This window comes from Aegilops tauschii, chromosome 5 (assembly GCF_002575655.3).
Source record: "Aegilops tauschii subsp. strangulata cultivar AL8/78 chromosome 5, Aet v6.0, whole genome shotgun sequence".
Classification (NCBI taxonomy): Eukaryota; Viridiplantae; Streptophyta; class Magnoliopsida; order Poales; family Poaceae; genus Aegilops; species Aegilops tauschii.
The window spans coordinates 536,549,172-536,567,554 of NC_053039.3; the positions used below are offsets into that span (position 1 = coordinate 536,549,172).

At 47.1% G+C, this 18,383-nt stretch overlaps 1 protein-coding gene across 1 annotated transcript; it reads left to right on the forward strand.

The window, feature by feature from the left end:
• Positions 1–2,935: 2,935 nt before the first annotated feature.
• LOC109759427 (FBD-associated F-box protein At5g60610-like) lies at positions 2,936–5,116 on the forward strand. Its single transcript, XM_045228782.2, has 3 exons — positions 2,936–4,049; positions 4,245–4,388; positions 4,477–5,116. Exons 1-3 carry the CDS (start codon positions 2,988–2,990, stop codon positions 4,879–4,881), a joined length of 1,611 nt encoding a protein of 536 aa, XP_045084717.1. The 5' UTR covers positions 2,936–2,987; the 3' UTR covers positions 4,882–5,116.
• Positions 5,117–18,383: the final 13,267 nt, after the last annotated feature.

Sequence of the window (18,383 nt, forward strand, 5' to 3'; positions counted from 1 at the left end):
GCTACAGGTAACACGGATATAAGGGAGAAATATTTTCAAATTCTCAGTTTTGAGCAAACCAGAATGACCCGGCAAGTTGATTATGAAGCCGGCCTATTGATCCGGATTTTCTAGAAGGAGGAAATGACAAGGACTTAAGGATGATCAGGTGCCGGCTTACAAGAATATTTAAACCGGAGCACAACCGGTCAAATTTGTTTCTTGAGTTATTTGCAGGATCAATATAACATGGATAAATCCAAATTAAACTGGGGGCTAATGTCGGGGATATACCCCGCGGTGTAACCCGGCCGGAAGTATGACCCGGCCGGAGTTGGCGCTTCATCATAACCCGCCAGAGGACTGGCGATTCATGGGTCTGGCGGTTTACTGGTCTGACGATTCACGAGCCTGGCGACTTAAGAATGACCCCGACGGCGGGTCAGATAAAGGATAGGCCCAAGGCCCGGAAGGCCGGTTCATGTTATGGTGGGCCGGTTTAGGAGGAAAGGCGTGAGGAATATTTACCTTACAAGGAGTTAAGACCCGGACTTGTATCCGGTTTGTATTAGAAGGTAGACTAGTCCTAAACCTAATAGGACTCCACATGTAACCCGCCCCTCTAACTTATATAACGAGGGGCATGGCTCCCCAAAGAGGGACAAGCAAGAAGAAACAATCTCTAGGGCTAGACACAAAGAGCCGGAGATATGGCGACTCCTTCATGATCATAATGAGACCTAGCCACAAACAACATGTAGGGTTATTACCGGATGATGTTTCTCGGGGCCCGAAGCTGTCTAAACCCTTGTCTTGTGTTGCGTCTCTCGATTCCGCTCAACCCCTCTCAAGCTACCACATAGATGCGTTGGCCTCACGACTAAGTCCTCACACTAGGATATCTGCCGTGACAATTCCACGACAATACCCGTGGTAATTTTGATGTAAGTCACATGGTAATTTACTTGACGTAGTCACAAATTACATGCAAACACTGAGGTTACTTTGACTCGGGAGAAATTTTTATTGAACATTTGTTTTTTATATTTTCGTAAGCAGGCGATGATGAGGATTCGTAAGAAATAATCTTAGATCAAAAAAACAATGTTCAATCAATTCTGAAAACATGCTTCAGCGTGTACTTTATTTGGGAGGAGTTGAGTAGATTGGGAATGTCCAACGCCCATCCTCTCCCGCATCAAAATTTTGAAGAGTGGCAAGATCCAGCATCTCACAACATAGTTACTATGCGCTATAGTTACCAACATGGTTATTTTGTAGTTATCGGGCTAGATGTACTATAGTTATCAACATGGTTATTTTGTAATTATCGGGCAAGATCTACTATAGTTATCGGGCAATATCTACTATAGTTATCAACATGCTACTATGCAGTTATCGGGCTAGATGTACTATAGTTATCAACATGGTTAAATTTTATAGGTATCGGGCTACATCTGGTATAATACACCCCCGGTAGCTTATGCGTAAATATCATGATATTTTACACACCACAGACATGATAACTCATGCACAAACATCGTGATAACTTTGACCGGGAGAAAAAGTTGAAGACATCACCCGATAGCTTCTACATAATTAGCATGATAATTTACACACCACAAACCAGATAACTCATGCGCAAATACCGTGATAACTTTGACCCGGGGAGGATGTGTTTAAAAACATCACCGACAACTTCCGTCAAATAGCATGGTACTGTATGCACCGTATACGTGATAACTTATGCATAAATACTACGGTAACTTACGGTCCGGGGTGTTGGGAGGGGATGAAGTTGTTTGAAAACATAACCCCTCCAGATAACTTCCATATAAATACCATGATAATATACGCACCGTAAACTTGAGGAGGCAGTTGTTTGAAAACATACCCTTAATAACTTATGCGTGAATAACATGGTAATACACGGAACACGGGCATGGTAACTCACGCACAAACACCGCGTAACTTTGTCCGAAAAAAATAGTTGTTGAAAATGTACCACGGTAACTCATGTGTAAATAGCATGATAATAGATACACATTAGAGCTGATAACTTACTTAGCCCGGGCCTGATAACTATTTGCATGAAAAAAGTCGTCAAAACATATCAACATGAGATCTAGTTTCGAAGGTCTCGTCGTGATAGATATTTTATGTGAAATCGACTTTTCGATTGGACCGACGATTTGAGCTATAAAACATTTTAAAGTTTCGAACAAGGAGAACTAGGATGACATGAAAAAATTCTTCCAATGCATGCACGCATGTGCTTGTGAATAGAAGGTTGGAGAAACTTTTTTCATGCCCCGATAATTTCTGTGTAAACAACATGATAATTTATACACCACATGCATGATAATTTGTGTAGAACACGTGGTAACTTCTGACCCGAAAAAAAGTCGTCGAAACATATTAACATGTGATCTAGTTTCGAAGATCTCGTCGCTACGAATCTTTTATGTGAAAACAGTTTTTCAATCGGAGCGACGGTTTGTGCTACAAAACATTTTAAATTTTTGCATTGGGAAGAATCTTTGATGACATCATCAATTTCGTTTTTTCTGCATGTATACGATTAGCAACTGCTAATTAACTGCTAGTGGAGTGGACACGCACAGAAAAAATAAGATGAAGATGCATGCATGCAAGCTAGGAAAGGGAGTAATCGTGCGGATCTATTGCTTAATGTCCGACTGATAGGACGTTAGTCGCGTCTATAAAATTTATTCTCATATTGCATTTATTTGGTGTTGCAGAGGTTGATGGGTTTTCTATCAATGTTTTCCGTGTCAATGTATTTTGAAATATTTATTTTTGAATGTGTCGATGTATTTTGAAATAGATGGGGCACTGCATGCTCGGCCCGCGACCAGGCCGGTTCCAACATTTGGCCCGACCCAAGAAGAACATGCCCCAACCCTAAGCAGGCACGAGCTCACTCCCCACTAGTCACTACCATCCGGCGGCCTCCACTCGCCAGTTCGCCCATCCCAGGGACGACGATGCCAACCCGAGACCCTCGCCGTGGCTCCCCACCGGAGCCGTTCATCGGCGTCAGCATGGAGCACGTGGAGGACCTCCTGCAGGGCCACGGCTTCGGCCCGGAGATGCTGGGTGTCGGCTTGGACATGATGAGAACCGTCGTCCACCGCTCCCTCCCCAAGCCGCCCGTCTCCACCGCCGCCCCTCTCTCGCTCGCCGGCGCGGCTTGGGTCCCCGGCGGCGCCGACCGCATCAGCGCCCTCCCCGAACAGGTCCTCCGCGACATCATCTCCCGCCTCCCCGCGGCGGACGCCGCGCGCACCTCGGCGCTCGCCTCGCGCTGGCGCCCCCTCTGGCGCTCGGCGCCCCTCGTCGTCGCCGACACCCACTTCCTCCCGAACGGACGGCAGATCGCGCTCGGCGTCGGCGAGGAGGAATCGCCCGGGCTCGCCGACCTCGTCACCCGCGTGCTCGCGGCGCACCCGGGGCCCTTCCGCTCCGTCCACCTAACCCGCACCGCCATGGACGCGCACCGGGGCGAGATCGCGCGCTGGCTCGACGTCCTCGCCGCCAAGGGCGTCCAAGAGCTCGCCTTCATCAACCGCCCGTGGCCGCTCGACATCCGCCTCCCCGCCACGCTCTTCCGCTGCGCCCCCCTGACGCGCCTCTTCCTCAGCGCCTGGAGGCTCCCGGACACGGCGGCCGTCCCGCGCTCCGCCGCCTTCCCCAACCTCCGGGAGCTCGGCCTCTCCCTCGTCGCCATGGAGGACCGCGACCTCGCCTTCCTGCTCGACAGAAGCCCCGTCCTGGAGATCCTCACCATCGTTGCGGCTCAGGTCGGAGTGCGCCTCCGCCTCGTCAGCCACAGCGTGCGGTGCGTTCAGCTCTGCTATTCCATCCTGGTGGACATCTTGGTGGTGGACGCCCCTCGCCTGGAGAGGCTTTTGCAGTGGACATGGGGCCTCGGCAGTAACTCCGACAAGTGCTGCAGGGTCAAGATTGGCCATGCACCCAACCTGCGTGCTATTGGATACCTTCAGCCAGGAGAGCATGGCTTGGAGATTGGCAACACCGCTATCAAGGTCATTACATCGTACATTTGCATTTGGATAACTTCAGTCAGTAGTTAGGTCATATGTATACATTCAGCCAGTAGGTAGTTCATATATATATATATATATATATATATATATATATATACTGTTGTCCTGTCAATAACAACGTATGCCAGCCAAAATATGATCTTCATTAGCATATCTTCCACATTTGCATTGCAGGCTGGGACTAAGTTGAGCACCAGCACCCTTGTCCCGAGTGTCCAGAACTTGGCCTTGGAACTCACTTTCCAAGTCCGCAATGACCTCAAGAAGGTGCATAACTTCCTCCAATGTTTTCCCAACGTCGAGACGCTCCATATCAGGGTATCCAAAGATCATTTTTCATTACCACTATCTATGTACGCAGTGTGGCTTAGCTAGACTAAATGTTTATGATCCAATTTTGATGCAGTCCGAAAAGGCTCGTGGGGAGTCTACTGGCAAGGTTGGTCTCAAGTTTTGGCTCGAGGGCGGTCCCATTACGTGTATCCGGCAGCACTTGAAGAAGATAATTTTCCATGACTTCCGAGGGTCGACAAATGAAACTGCTTTCCTCAAGTTCATCGCTGAGAATGCTCGGGTGCTGAAGAATATGGTTATTGTGGTGTCCGATTGGTTGTTGTCTTCGGGAGTTGATGCGCGTGCTATACTGAAGCATCTGACTTGTGCAAAATGGGCCAGCGGAGCTTGTAAGTTTCAAGTTTTCAAGAGCATACTCAGGGAAGGAGAGCGTCCGGTTTATGGGGTCCTACTAGCTTCTGAGGTTTTGCCATCCGACCCTTTTGACAAGATCTACTATCGTGAACCACTGTTGTAAGGTTAATACTTAGTAGTACTATTCCTCTTGTAGAAGACTGCTGGGCGCTGCCAGGTACTTAGACCTGATTGTTATCACAGTCGGCAGCTGCAGTTCATGTCATTTCTCTAGCAAGTTGATTCCATGATGTTACATCACAAAACTTGTGATAAATATGTACCAGTATCTTGGAATGTTGGCTCTGTCTTTACCTTATTACTCTTTTTGCTGCTCTTGTACCTGACTCCTGATTATCTAGTATGGTCATTCTGATCTGTTGAGCAGCAAATCAGTTATGGTAGCCATTCAAGTTGGTTTGATCTGTGGACATATGGTCCTGTTTCGAATCTAGGAGTTTGAACCTGGCAGGTACAATCCTCTGAATCCCTTTGGAATTCTCCAATTTCATACAAGGCCTCTAGATTTGGGTATCTAGGGTTTGAACCAATTAATTGAATTAAGAATTATGCTGAAACTCTTATGCTGTTGCATTTTACATGAAGAAGCTAGGAGTTATTGTATTCCAGTGAGGTACTTGTATGGTTTTTACATGAAGAAGGTACTCCCTCCGTTCCAAAATACTTGTCGTCGTTTTAGTTCAAATTTGAACTAAAACCACGGCAAGTATTTTTGGAACGAAGGGAGTATCAGTTATCTAGGCTCGCGTGCCTCCAATATTTGCCCAGCTTTGTCATTGTTGTGGTAGATTACCATGAAACGCCACCTTTCCTGAGGCGTATCTTCAAATTACATAGGTTTATTGATCGATCCAACTACATTACTTGATTCTCTTATGTTCTTTGTCAGTGAAAGATCTGCCTTTACACTGAAATTAGTTCTTTGTATATATTTGCCCTTTCGTGTGTTATTTGGTAATTTGCTACTCGAGAGCTTGCTTCGCTTTCCTCACGGTTGATTAGTGGTGCACGTTGTTCTTCTTGCATTTTTTCTCTGTGTAAACGAACATCTGTTTTAGTAATGATTTGCCTTACATATGCACTATTTGGTGCCAATGAGCCTTCTCCTCTGAGAGCTCAACAGGACATGATTCTTTTGCATTTAACGGACATTTATCTTTGAATACCAGTAGAAATCTCTGATGTTGATGTTCTGTTCGCCTATCGCTCACATGCATGTGTTGCTTTGCCATGGCGTACGACCGTACGTCATTCTTCCCATGGTGGAAACTGATCCATATTAATTGTAAACACTAGTAGAAAATAGGGTTTTCGTTCGGGCATGGCAAGCCCATTAGTCCCGGTTCAGTCACGAACCGGGACCCATGGGGCATTTGTCCGGTTCGTGAGCCCAGGGGGGCGGCCGGGGCCTCGTGGGCATTGGTCCCGGTTCGTATGGACCCATTTGTCCCGGTTCTAGGCACGAACCGGGACCAATGGTCCTCGCTCCTGGCCCACAACCATTGGTCCCGGTTCGTGGCTCGAATCGGGACAGAAGGCTGAGCTTTAGTCCCGGTTTCTACCACGAACCGGGACAAATGAGTTGCCTATATATACCCCATCGCCACATCAGAGCACTCCACAGTGCTCTGTTTTTTCTGGCCGGCGAGGGGAGGGCATTTGGGTGCTCCAGCTCACCTCCTATGCACATGAGGTGTTCGATGAAATGTCTGAGCCACACTAGTTAATCTTTCTCCTCTCGAAACTCGACCTCCGAGCTTCATTTTCCCCGAGATTTGTTTAGGTTTAGCGGTCCGTCACGTCCCGTCCCCGTCTTCACCGCCGTCGATCGCCCGCGCCGATCTCGTCGCCAGCACCACCGTGGTGAGCCTCTTGTTCTTATCTTCTTTCTGAAAGAAAAAAATCTTACTTTAGATAGATACTTGTCTAATTTTGTTACTTTTATTATTCCTTCTTATTACATAGTGCGATGGTTTTGATATCCGCCCCCGTCGGCCCTCGTCCTGTCTATGATTCGGATGTGGTATATATTATCTTTTTATAACTATTTGGTTCATTTATTGTTTATGACAAATATGCCGACCAACGTGACATAGATTTTATTTATCTAGGAGGTGGTTGAACCGGAAATTCCAACCGACCCTATTGTCGAGAGGTTAAATTTAGTTGAAGAAGAAAATAATTACTTGAAGGAAAAAATAAAAAAAATTGAGGAGGAGAAGATGATTTTGGAGTTGCATGTTGCGGATGTCGTCGATGATCACAAGATCAAGATGGATGCAATGCACTTGAAGATTAGAAAGATTAGAAAATATGCCATTCATACCGAGGCTTGGTATCATTATGTCGTTGGATCAATTGTTACCTTGGTTGCGATTATGATCGCATTTGTTTTCGCATTGAAATGTTTTACATAGTTCAATGTATGGTTTAATTAATTATATGCTCTGGAGAGCTATATGTTGTTAGATGAGACCTATGTATGTACTTTGGTTTTAATGTGATGATGAACTTCTATTAATTTGGTCACTCAATTATCTATTCATGATGTTCTGTAATGGTTTTTGACACACTTAATTATATATAATGCACGCAGATGAAACGGCAATGGATGTACGGTGACAGACAAACCTCCGAGTACATTAAGGGCGTGTATGATTTTCTCGAAGTGGCTGAGGCAAACAAGCATAATGGTTTTATGTGTTGTCCATGCCCTACATGTGGGAATACGAAGTCTTACTCTGACCGGAAAATCCTTCACACCCACCTGCTTTACAAGGGTTTCATGCCACACTATAATGTTTGGACGAGGCACGGAGAAATAGGGGTTATGATGGAAGACGGCGAAGAAGAAGAGGACGATGACAATTATGTGCTCCCTGAATACGGTGATGCTGCAACGGGGGAAGCTGCTGAAGATCAAGAGGAACCAGACGATGTGCCCAATGATGCTGCAAGGGGGGAAGCTACTGAAGATCAAGAGGAACCAGTGCCCGATGATGATGATCTCCGCCGGGTCATTGTCGATGCAAGGACGCAATGCGAAAGTCAAAAGGAGAAGCTGAAGTTCGATCGCATGTTAGAGGATCACAAAAAAGGGTTGTACCCCAATTGCGAAGATGGCAACACAAAGCTCAGTACCGTACTGGAATTGCTGCAGTTGAAGGCAGAGAATGCTGTGCCTGACAAAGGATTTGAGAAGCTATTGAAAATATTGAAGAAGAAGCTTCCAAAGGATAACGAATTGCCCGACAGTACATACGCAGCAAAGAAGGTCGTATGCCCTCTAGGATTGGAGGTGTAGAAGATACATGCATGCCCTAATGACTGCATCCTCTACCGCGGTGCGTACAAGGACCTGAACGCATGCCCGGTATGTGGTGCATTGCGGTATAAGATCAGACGAGATGACCCTGGTGATGGGAATCGTAGCAGAATTTTAAAATTTTCTACGCATCACCAAGATCCATCTATGGAGTCTACTAGCAATGAGGGGAAAGGAGTGCATCTACATACCCTTGTAGATCGCGAGCGGAAGCGTTCAAGTGAACGGGGTTGATGGAGTCGTACTCGACGTGATCCAAATCACCGATGACCGAGTGCCGAACGGAGGGCACCTCCACGTTCAACACACGTACGGAGCAGCGACGTCTCCTCCTTCTTGATCCAGCAAGGGGGAAGGAGAGGTTGATGGAGATCCAGCAGCACGACGGCGTGGTGGTGGAAGTAGCAGGATCCCGGCAGGGCTTCGCCAAGCGCAAGCGGGAGGGAGAGGTGTTGCAGGGGGAGAGGGAGGCGCCAGGGGCTGTTGTGTTGCTTCCCTCCCTCCCCCCACTATATATAGGGTCCCCTGGGGGGGCGCCGGCCCTGGGAAATCAGATCTCCAAGGGGGGCGGCAGCCAAGGGGGAAGGAGGGGTGGCTTCCCCCCCAAGCCAAGTGGGGCGCCCCCCACCCCTAGGGTTTCCAACCCTAGGCGCAGGGGAGGCCCAAGGGGGGCGCCCCAGCCCACTAAGGGCTGGTTCCCTTCCCACTTCAGCCCATGGGGCCCTCCGGGATAGGTGGCCCCACCGATGGACCCCCGGGACCCTTCCGGTGGTCCCGGTACAATACCGATAACCCCCGAAACTTTCCCGGTGGCCGAAACTGGACTTCCTATATATAATTCTTCACCTCCGGACCATTACGGAACTCCTCGTGACGTCCGGGATCTCATCCGGGACTCCGAACAACTTTCGGGTTTCCGCATACTAATATCTCTACAACCCTAGCGTCACCGAACCTTAAGTGTGTAGACCCTACGGGTTCGGGAGACATGCAGACATGACCAAGACGCCTCTCCGGTCAATAACCAACAGCGGGATCTGGATACCCATGTTGGCTCCCACATGTTCCACGATGATCTCATCGGATGAACCACGATGTCGAGGATTCAATCAATCCCGTATACAATTCCCTTTGTCAATCGCTATGTTACTTGCCCGAGATTCGATCGTCGGTATCCCAATACCTTGTTCAATCTCGTTACCGACAAGTCTCTTTACTCGTACCGTAATACATGATCCCGTGGCTAACTCCGTAGTCACATTGAGCTCATTATGATGATGCATTATCGAGTGGGCCCAGAGATACCTCTCCGTCATACGGAGTGACAAATCCCAGTCTCGATCCGTGTCAACCCAACAGACACTTTCAGAGATACCTGTAGTTTACCTTTATAGTCACCCAGTTACGTTGTGACGTTTGGTACACCCAAAGCACTCCTACGGCATCCGGGAGTTACACGATCTCATGGTCTAAGGAAAAGATACTTGACATTGGAAAAGCTCTAGCAAACGAACTACACGATCTTTGCGCTATGCTTAGGATTGGGTCTTGTCCATCACATCATTCTCCTAATGATGTGATCCCGTTATCAATGACATCCAATGTCCATAGTCAGGAAACCATGACTATCTGTTGATCAACGAGCTAGTCAACTAGAGGCTTACTAGGGACACGTTGTGGTCTATGTATTCACACATGTATTACGATTTCCGGATAACACAATTATAGCATGAACAATAGACAATTATCATGAACAAGAAAATATAATAATAACCATTTATTATTGCCTCTAGGGCATATTTCCAACAGTCTCCCACTTGCACTAGAGTCAATAATCTAGTTACATTGTGATGAATCGAACACCCATAGAGTTCTGGTGTTGATCATGTTTTGCTCTAGGGAGAGGTTTAGTCAACGGATCTGCTACATTCAGGTTCGTATGTACTTTACAAATATCTATGTCTCCATTCTGAACACTTTCACGAATGGAGTTGAAGCGACGCTTGATATGCCTGGTCTTCCTGTGAGACCTAGGCTCCTTGGCAAGGGCAATAGCTCCAGTGTTGTCACAGAAGAGAGTCATCGGGCCCGACGCATTGGGAATCACCCCTAGGTTGGCAATGAACTCCTTCATCCAGATTTCTTCTTGCGCTGCCTCTGAGGCTGCCATGTACTATCATTATCAACTTTACATCTTTTGGTATTCACACTATGAATATGTGTAACATCACATTCGAGATTCATTAAGAATAAACCATTGACTAGCGGGGCATGACCATAAAACATATCTCTCATATAAATGGAACAACCATTATTCTCGGATTTAAATGAGTAGCCATCTCGAATTAAACGAGATCCAGATACAACGTTCATGCTCAAAGCTGGCACTAAATAACAATTATTGAGGTTTAAAACTAATCCCGTAGGTAAATGCAGAGGTAGCGTGCCGACGGCGATCACATCGACCTTGGAACCATTCCCGACGTGCATCGTCACCTCGTCCTTCGCCAGTCTCCGCTTATTCCGCAGCTCCTGTTTTGAGTTACAAATATGAGCAACCGCACCGGTATCAAATACCCAGGAGCTACTACGAGTACTGGTAAGGTACACATCAATTACATGTATATCACATATACCTTTGGTGTTGCCGGCCATCTTGTCCGCTAAGTATTTGGGGCAGTTCCGCTTCCAGTGACCACTTCCCTTGCAATAAAAGCACTCAATCTCAGGCTTGGGTCCATTCCTTGGCTTCTTCCCGGCAACTGGTTTACCGGGCGCGGCAACTCCCTTGCCGTCTTTCTTGAAGTTCTTCTTACCCTTGCCTTTCTTGAACTTAGTGGTTTTATTCACCATCAACACTTGATGTTCCTTTTTGATCTCTACCTCCGCTGATTTCAGCATTGAATATACCTCAGGGATGGTCTTTTCCATCCCCTGCATATTGAAGTTCATCACAAAGCTCTTGTAGCTCGGTGGAAGCGACTGAAGGATTCTGTCAATGACCGCGTCATCCGGAAGATTGACTCCCAGCTGAGACAAGCGGTTGTGTAACCCAGACATTCCGAGTATGTGCTCACTGACAGAGCTATTTTCCTCCATTTTACAACTGAAGAACTTGTCGGAGACTTCATATCTCTCGACCCGGGCATGAGCTTGGAAAACCATTTTCAGCTCTTCGAACATCTCATATGCTCCATGTTTCTCAAAACGCTTTTGGAGCCCCGGTTCTAAGCTGTAAAGCATGCCGCACTGAACGAGGGAGTAACCATCAGCACGTGATTGCCAAGCGTTCATAACGTCTTGGTTCTCTGGGATGGGTGCATCACCTAGCGGTGCTTCTAGGACATAATCTTTCTTGGCAGCTATGAGGATGATCCTCAGGTTCCGGACCCAGTCCGTATAGTTGCTGCCATCATCTTTCAGCTTGGTTTTCTCTAGGAACGCGTTGAAGTTGAGGACAACATGGGCCATTTGATCAAAGACATATTGTAAAGATTTTAGACTAAGTTCATGATAATTAAGTTCATCTAATCAAATTATTCAATGAACTCCCACTCAGATAGACATCCCTCTAGTCATCTAAGTGAAACATGATCCGAGTTAACTAGGCCGTGTCCGATCATCACGTGAGACGGACTAGTCAAGATCGGTGAACATCTCCATGTTGATGGTATCTTCTATACGACTCATGCTCGACCTTTCGGTCTTCCATGTTCCGAGGCCATGTCTGTACATGCTAGGCTCGTCAAGTCAACCTAAGTGTATTGCGTGTGTTCCGAGGCCATGTCTGTACATGCTAGGCTCGTCAACACCCGTTGTATGCGAACGTTAGAATCTATCACACCCGATCATCACGTGGTGCTTCGAAACAACGAACCTTCGCAACGGTGCACAGTTAGGGGGAACACTTTCTTGAAATTATTATAAGGGATCATCTTACTTACTACCGTCGTTCTAAGCAAATAAGATGCAAAACATGATAAACATCACATGTAATCAAATAGTGACATGATATGGCCAATATCATTTTGCTCCTTTGATCTCCATCTTCGGGGCACCATGATCATCTTCGTCACCGGCATGACACCATGATCTCCATCATCATGATCTCCATCATTGTGTCTTCATGAAGTTGTCACGCCAATGATTACTTCTACTTCTATGGCTAACGCGTTTAGCAATAAAGTAAAGTAATTTACATGGCGTTATTCAATGACACGCAGGTCATATAAAAAATAAAGACAACTCCTATGGCTCCTGCAGGTTGTCATACTCATCGACATGCAAGTCATGATTCCTATTACAAGAATATGATCAATCTCATACATTACATATATCATTCATCACATCTTCTGGCCATATCACATCACAAGACACTTGCTGCAAAAACAAGTTAGACGTCCTCTAATTGTTGTTGCATGTTTTTACGTGGCTTCTATAGGTTTCTAGCAAGAACGTTTCTTACCTACGTAAAACCACAACGTGATATGCCAATTACTATTTACCCTTCATGAGGACCCTTTTCATCAAATCCGATCCGACTAAAGTGGGAGAGACAGACACCCGCTAGCCACCTTATGCAACTAGTGCATATCAGTCGGTGGAACCTGTCTCACGTAAGCGTACGTGTAAGGTCGGTCCGGGCCGCTTCATCCCACAATGCCGCCGAATCAAGATAAGACTAGTAGCGGCAAGTAAATTGACATGATCTACGCCCACAACTGCTTTGTGTTCTACTCGTGCATAGTAACTACGCATAAACCTGGCTCATGATGCCACTGATGGGAATCGTAGCAGAATTTTAAAATTTTCTACGCATCACCAAGATCCATCTATGGAGTCTACTAGCAACGAGGGGAAAGGAGTGCATCTACATACCCTTGTAGATCGCGAGCGGAAGCGTTCAAGTGAACGGGGTTGATGGAGTCGTACTCGACGTGATCCAAATCATCGATGACCGAGTGCCGAACGGACGGCACCTCCTCGTTCAACACACGTACGGAGCAGCGACGTCTCATCCTTCTTGATCCAGCAAGGGGGAAGGAGAGGTTGATGGAGATCCAGCAGCACGACGGCGTGGTGGTGGAAGTAGCAGGATCCCGGCAGGGCTTCGCCAAGCGCAAGCGGGAGGGAGAGGTGTTGCAGGGGGAGAGGGAGGCGCCAGGGGCTGTTGTGTTGCTGCCCTCCCTCCCCCCCCCACTATATATAGGGTCCCCTGGGGGGCGCCGACCCTGGGAAATCAGATCTCCAAGGGGGGCGGCAGCCAAGGGGGAAGGAGGGGTGGCTTCCCCCCCCCCAAGCCAAGTGGGGCGCCCCCCACCCCTAGGGTTTCCAACCCTAGGCGCAGGGGGAGGCCCAAGGGGGGCGCCCCAGCCCACTAAGGGCTGGTTCCCTTCCCACTTCAGCCCATGGGGCCCTCCGGGATAGGTGGCCCCACCCGATGGACCCCCGGGACCCTTCCGGTGGTCCCGGTACAATACCGATAACCCCCGAAACTTTCCCGGTGGCCGAAACTAGACTTCCTATATATAATTCTTCACCTCCGGACCATTCCGGAACTCCTCGTGACGTCCGGGATCTCATCCGGGACTCCGAACAACTTTCGGGTTTCCGCATACTAATATCTCTACAACCCTAGCGTCACCGAACCTTAAGTGTGTAGACCCTACGGGTTCGGGAGACATGCAGACATGACCGAGACGCCTCTCCGGTCAATAACCAACAGCGGGATCTGGATACCCATGTTGGCTCCCACATGTTCCACGATGATCTCATCGGATGAACCACGATGTCGAGGATTCAATCAATCCCGTATACAATTCCCTTTGTCAATCGGTATGTTACTTGCCCGAGATTCGATCGTCGGTATCCCAATACCTTGTTCAATCTTGTTACCGGCAAGTCTCTTTACTCGTACCGTAATGCATGATCCCGTGGCTAACTCCGTAGTCACATTGAGCTCATTATGATGATGCATTACCGAGTGGGCCCAGAGATACCTCACCGTCATACGGAGTGACAAATCCCAGTCTCGATCCGTGTCAACCCAACAGACACTTTCAGAGATACCCGTAGTTTACCTTTATAGTCACCCAGTTACGTTGTGACGTTTGGTACACCCAAAGCACTCCTACGGCATCCGGGAGTTACACGATCTCATGGTCTAAGGAAAAGATACTTGACATTGGAAAAGCTCTAGCAAACGAACTACACGATCTTTGCGCTATGCTTAGGATTGGGTCTTGTCCATCACATCATTCTCCTAATGATGTGATCCCGTTATCAATGACATCCAATGTCCATAGTCAGGAAACCATGACTATCTGTTGATCAACGAGCTAGTCAACTAGAGGCTTACTAGGGACACGTTGTGGTCTATGTATTCACACATGTATTACGATTTCCGGATAACACAATTATAGCATGAACAATAGACAATTATCATGAACAAGGAAATATAATAATAACCATTTATTATTGCCTCTAGGGCATATTTCCAACAGTCTCCCACTTGCACTAGAGTCAATAATCTAGTTACATTGTGATGAATCGAACACCCATAGAGTTCTGGTGTTGATCATGTTTTGCTCTAGGGAGAGGTTTAGTCAACGGATCTGCTACATTCAGGTTCGTATGTACTTTACAAATATCTATGTCTCCATTCTGAACACTTTCACGAATGGAGTTGAAGCGACGCTTGATATGCCTGGTCTTCCTGTGAGACCTAGGCTCCTTGGCAAGGGCAATAGCTCCAGTGTTGTCACAGAAGAGAGTCATCGGGCCCGACGCATTGGGAATCACCCCTAGGTTGGCAATGAACTCCTTCATCCAGATTTCTTCTTGCGCTGCCTCTGAGGCTGCCATGTACTCCGCTTCACATGTAGATCCCGCCACGACGCTTTGCTTGCAACTGCACCAGCTGTGACTTCGAGTCATCAAGATCTGTGTCGAAGCTAGCGTCGACGTAACCCTTTACGATGAGCTCTTCGTCACCTCCATAAACGAGAAACATATCCTTAGTCCTTTTCAGGTACTTCAGGATATTCTTGACCGTTGTCCAGTGTTCCATGCTGGGATTACTTTGGTACCTTCCTACCAAACTTACGGCAAGGTTTACATCAGGTCTGGTACACAGCATGGCATACATAATTGACCCTATGGCCGAGGCATAGGGGATGACACTCATCTTTTCTCTATCTTCTGCCGTGGTCGGGCATTGAGCCGTGCTCAATTGCACACCTTGCAATACAGGCAAGAACCCCTTCTTGGACTGATCCATATTGAACTTCTTCAATATCTTGTCAAGGTACGTACTCTGTGAAAGACCAATGAGGCGTCTTGATCTATCTCTATAGATCTTGATGCCTAATATATAAGCAACTTCTCCAAGGTCCTTCATTGAAAAACACTTATTCAAGTTGGCCTTTATACTTTCCAAGAATTCTATATCATTTCCCATCAATAGTATGTCATCCACATATAATAAGAGAAATGCTACAGAGCTCCCACTCACTTTCTTGTAAACACAGGCTTCTCCATAAGTCTGTGTAAACCCAAACGCTTTGATCATCTCATCAAAACGAATGTTCCAACTCCGAGATGCTTGCACCAGCCCATAGATGGAGCGCTGGAGCTTGCATACCTTGTTAGCATTCTTAGGATCGACAAAACCTTCCGGCTGCATCATATACAATTCTTCCTTAAGAAAGCCGTTAAGGAATGTCGTTTTGACGTCCATTTGCCATATCTCATAATCATAGAATGCGGCAATTGCTAACATGATTCGGACTGACTTCAGCTTCGCTACGGGTGAGAAAGTCTCATCGTAGTCAACCCCTTGAACTTGTCGATAACCCTTAGCGACAAGTCGAGCCTTATAGATGGTCACATTACCATCCGAGTCTGTCTTCTTCTTAAAGATCCATTTATTTTCTATGGCTCGCCGATCATCGGGCAAGTCAGTCAAAGTCCATACTTTGTTTTCATACATGGATCCTATCTCGGATTTCATGGCTTCTAGCCATTTGTCGGAATCTGGGCCCGCCATCGCTTCTTCATAGTTCGAAGGTTCACCGTTCTCTAACAACATGATTTCCAGGACAGGGTTGCCGTACCACTCTGGTGCGGAACGTGTCCTTGTGGACCTTCGAAGTTCAGCAGTAACTTGGTCCGAAGCTTCATGATCATCATCATTAACTTCCTCCCCAGTCGGTGTAGGCACCACAGGAACATCTTCCCGCGCTGCGCTACTTTCCGGTTCGGAAGGGGTGACTATCACCTCATCAAAATCCACTTTCCTCCCACTCAATTCTTTCGAGAGAAACTCTTTCTGCAGAAAGGACCCATTCTTGGCAACAAAGATCTTGCCTTCGGATCTGAGGTAGAAGGTATACCCAATGGTTTCCTTAGGGTATCCGATGAAGACGCATTTTTCTGACTTGGGTTCGAGCTTTTCAGGTTGAAGTTTCTTGACATAAGCATCGCATCCCCAAACTTTTAGAAACGACAACTTAGGTTTCTTCCCAAACCATAATTCATACGGTGTCGTCTCAACGGATTTCGACGGAGCCCTATTTAAAGTGAATGCGGCAGTCTCTAAAGCATAGCCCCAAAATGAGAGCGGTATATCGGTAAGAGAGATCATAGATCGCACCATATCCAATAGAGTGCGATTACGATGTTCGGACACACCATTTCGCTGAGGTGTTCCAGGCGGCGTGAGTTGTGAAACGATTCCACATTTCCTTAAGTGCGTACCAAATTCGTGACTTAAATATTCTCCTCCATGATCTGATCGTAGGAACTTTATTTTCCTGTCACGTTGATTCTCAACCTCACTCTGAAATTCCTTGAACTTTTCAAAGGTTTCAGACTTGTGTTTCATTAGGTAGACATACCCATATCTACTTAAGTCATCAGTGAGAGTGAGAACATAACGATAGCCTCCGCGAGCCTCAACACTCATTGGACCGCACACATCGGTATGTATGATATTGACGGCGAGCCCCCTAGGAAGAGGGTTCCTGCGAAGGTGATGTGGTATGCTCCTATAATACCACGGTTGAAACGTCTGTTCAGAAACGAAGAGCATGCCAAGTTGATGCGATGGCACAGTGAGGACCGTTAGAAAGACGGGAAGTTGAGAGCACCCGCTGACGGGTCGCAGTGGAGAAAAATCGAGAGAAAGTACTGGGCTGAGTTTGCAGCTAACCCAAGGAACGTATGGTTTGGTTTAAGAGCGGATGGCATTAATCCTTTCAGGGAGCAGAGCAGCAATCACAGCACCTGGCCCGTGACTCTTTGTATGTATAACCTTCCTCCTTGGATGTGCATGAAGCGGAAGTTCATTATGATGCCAGTTCTCATCCAAGGCCCTAAGCAACCCGGCAACGACATTATTGTGTACCTAAGGCCATTAGTTGAAGAACTTTTACAGCTGTGGAATGGAAACGGTGTACGTACGTGGGATGAGCACAAACAGGAGGAATTTAATCTGCACGCGTTGCTGTTTGTAACCATCAACGATTGGCCCGCTCTCAGTAACCTTTCAGGACAGACAAACAAGGGATACCACGCATGCACGCACTGTTTAGATGACACTGAAAGTATATACCTGGACAAATGCAGGAACAATGTGTACCTGGGCCATCATCGATTTCTTCCGACCAACCATCAATGTCGAAAGAAAGGCAAGCATTTCAAAGGCGAGGCAGATCACCGGAAGAAGCCCTCCATGCGTACCGGTGATCACGTACTTGCTATGGTCAATGATTTACACTTAATCTTTGAAAAGGGTCCCGGCGGACTAGCTGTTCCGAATGACGCTGAGGGACACACACCCATGTGGAAGAAGAAATCTATATTTTGGGACCTACCCTACTGGAAAGACCTAGAGGTCCGCTCTTCAATCGACGTGATGCACGTGACGAAGAACCTTTGCGTGAACCTGCTAGGCTTCTTGGGCGTGTATGGGAAGACAAAAGATACACCTGAGGCACGGGAGGACCTGCAACGTTTGCACGAAAAAGACGGCATGCCTCCGAAGCAGTATCAAGGTCCTGCCAGCTACGCTCTTACGAAAGAAGAGAAAGAAATCTTCTTTGAATGCCTGCTCAGTATGAAGGTCCCGACTGGCTTCTCGTCGAATATAAAGGGAATAATAAATATGCCAGAGAAAAAGTTCCAGAACCTAAAGTCTCATGACTGCCACGTGATTATGACGCAACTGCTTCCGGTTGCATTGAGGGGGCTTCTACCGGAAAACGTCCGATTAGCCATTG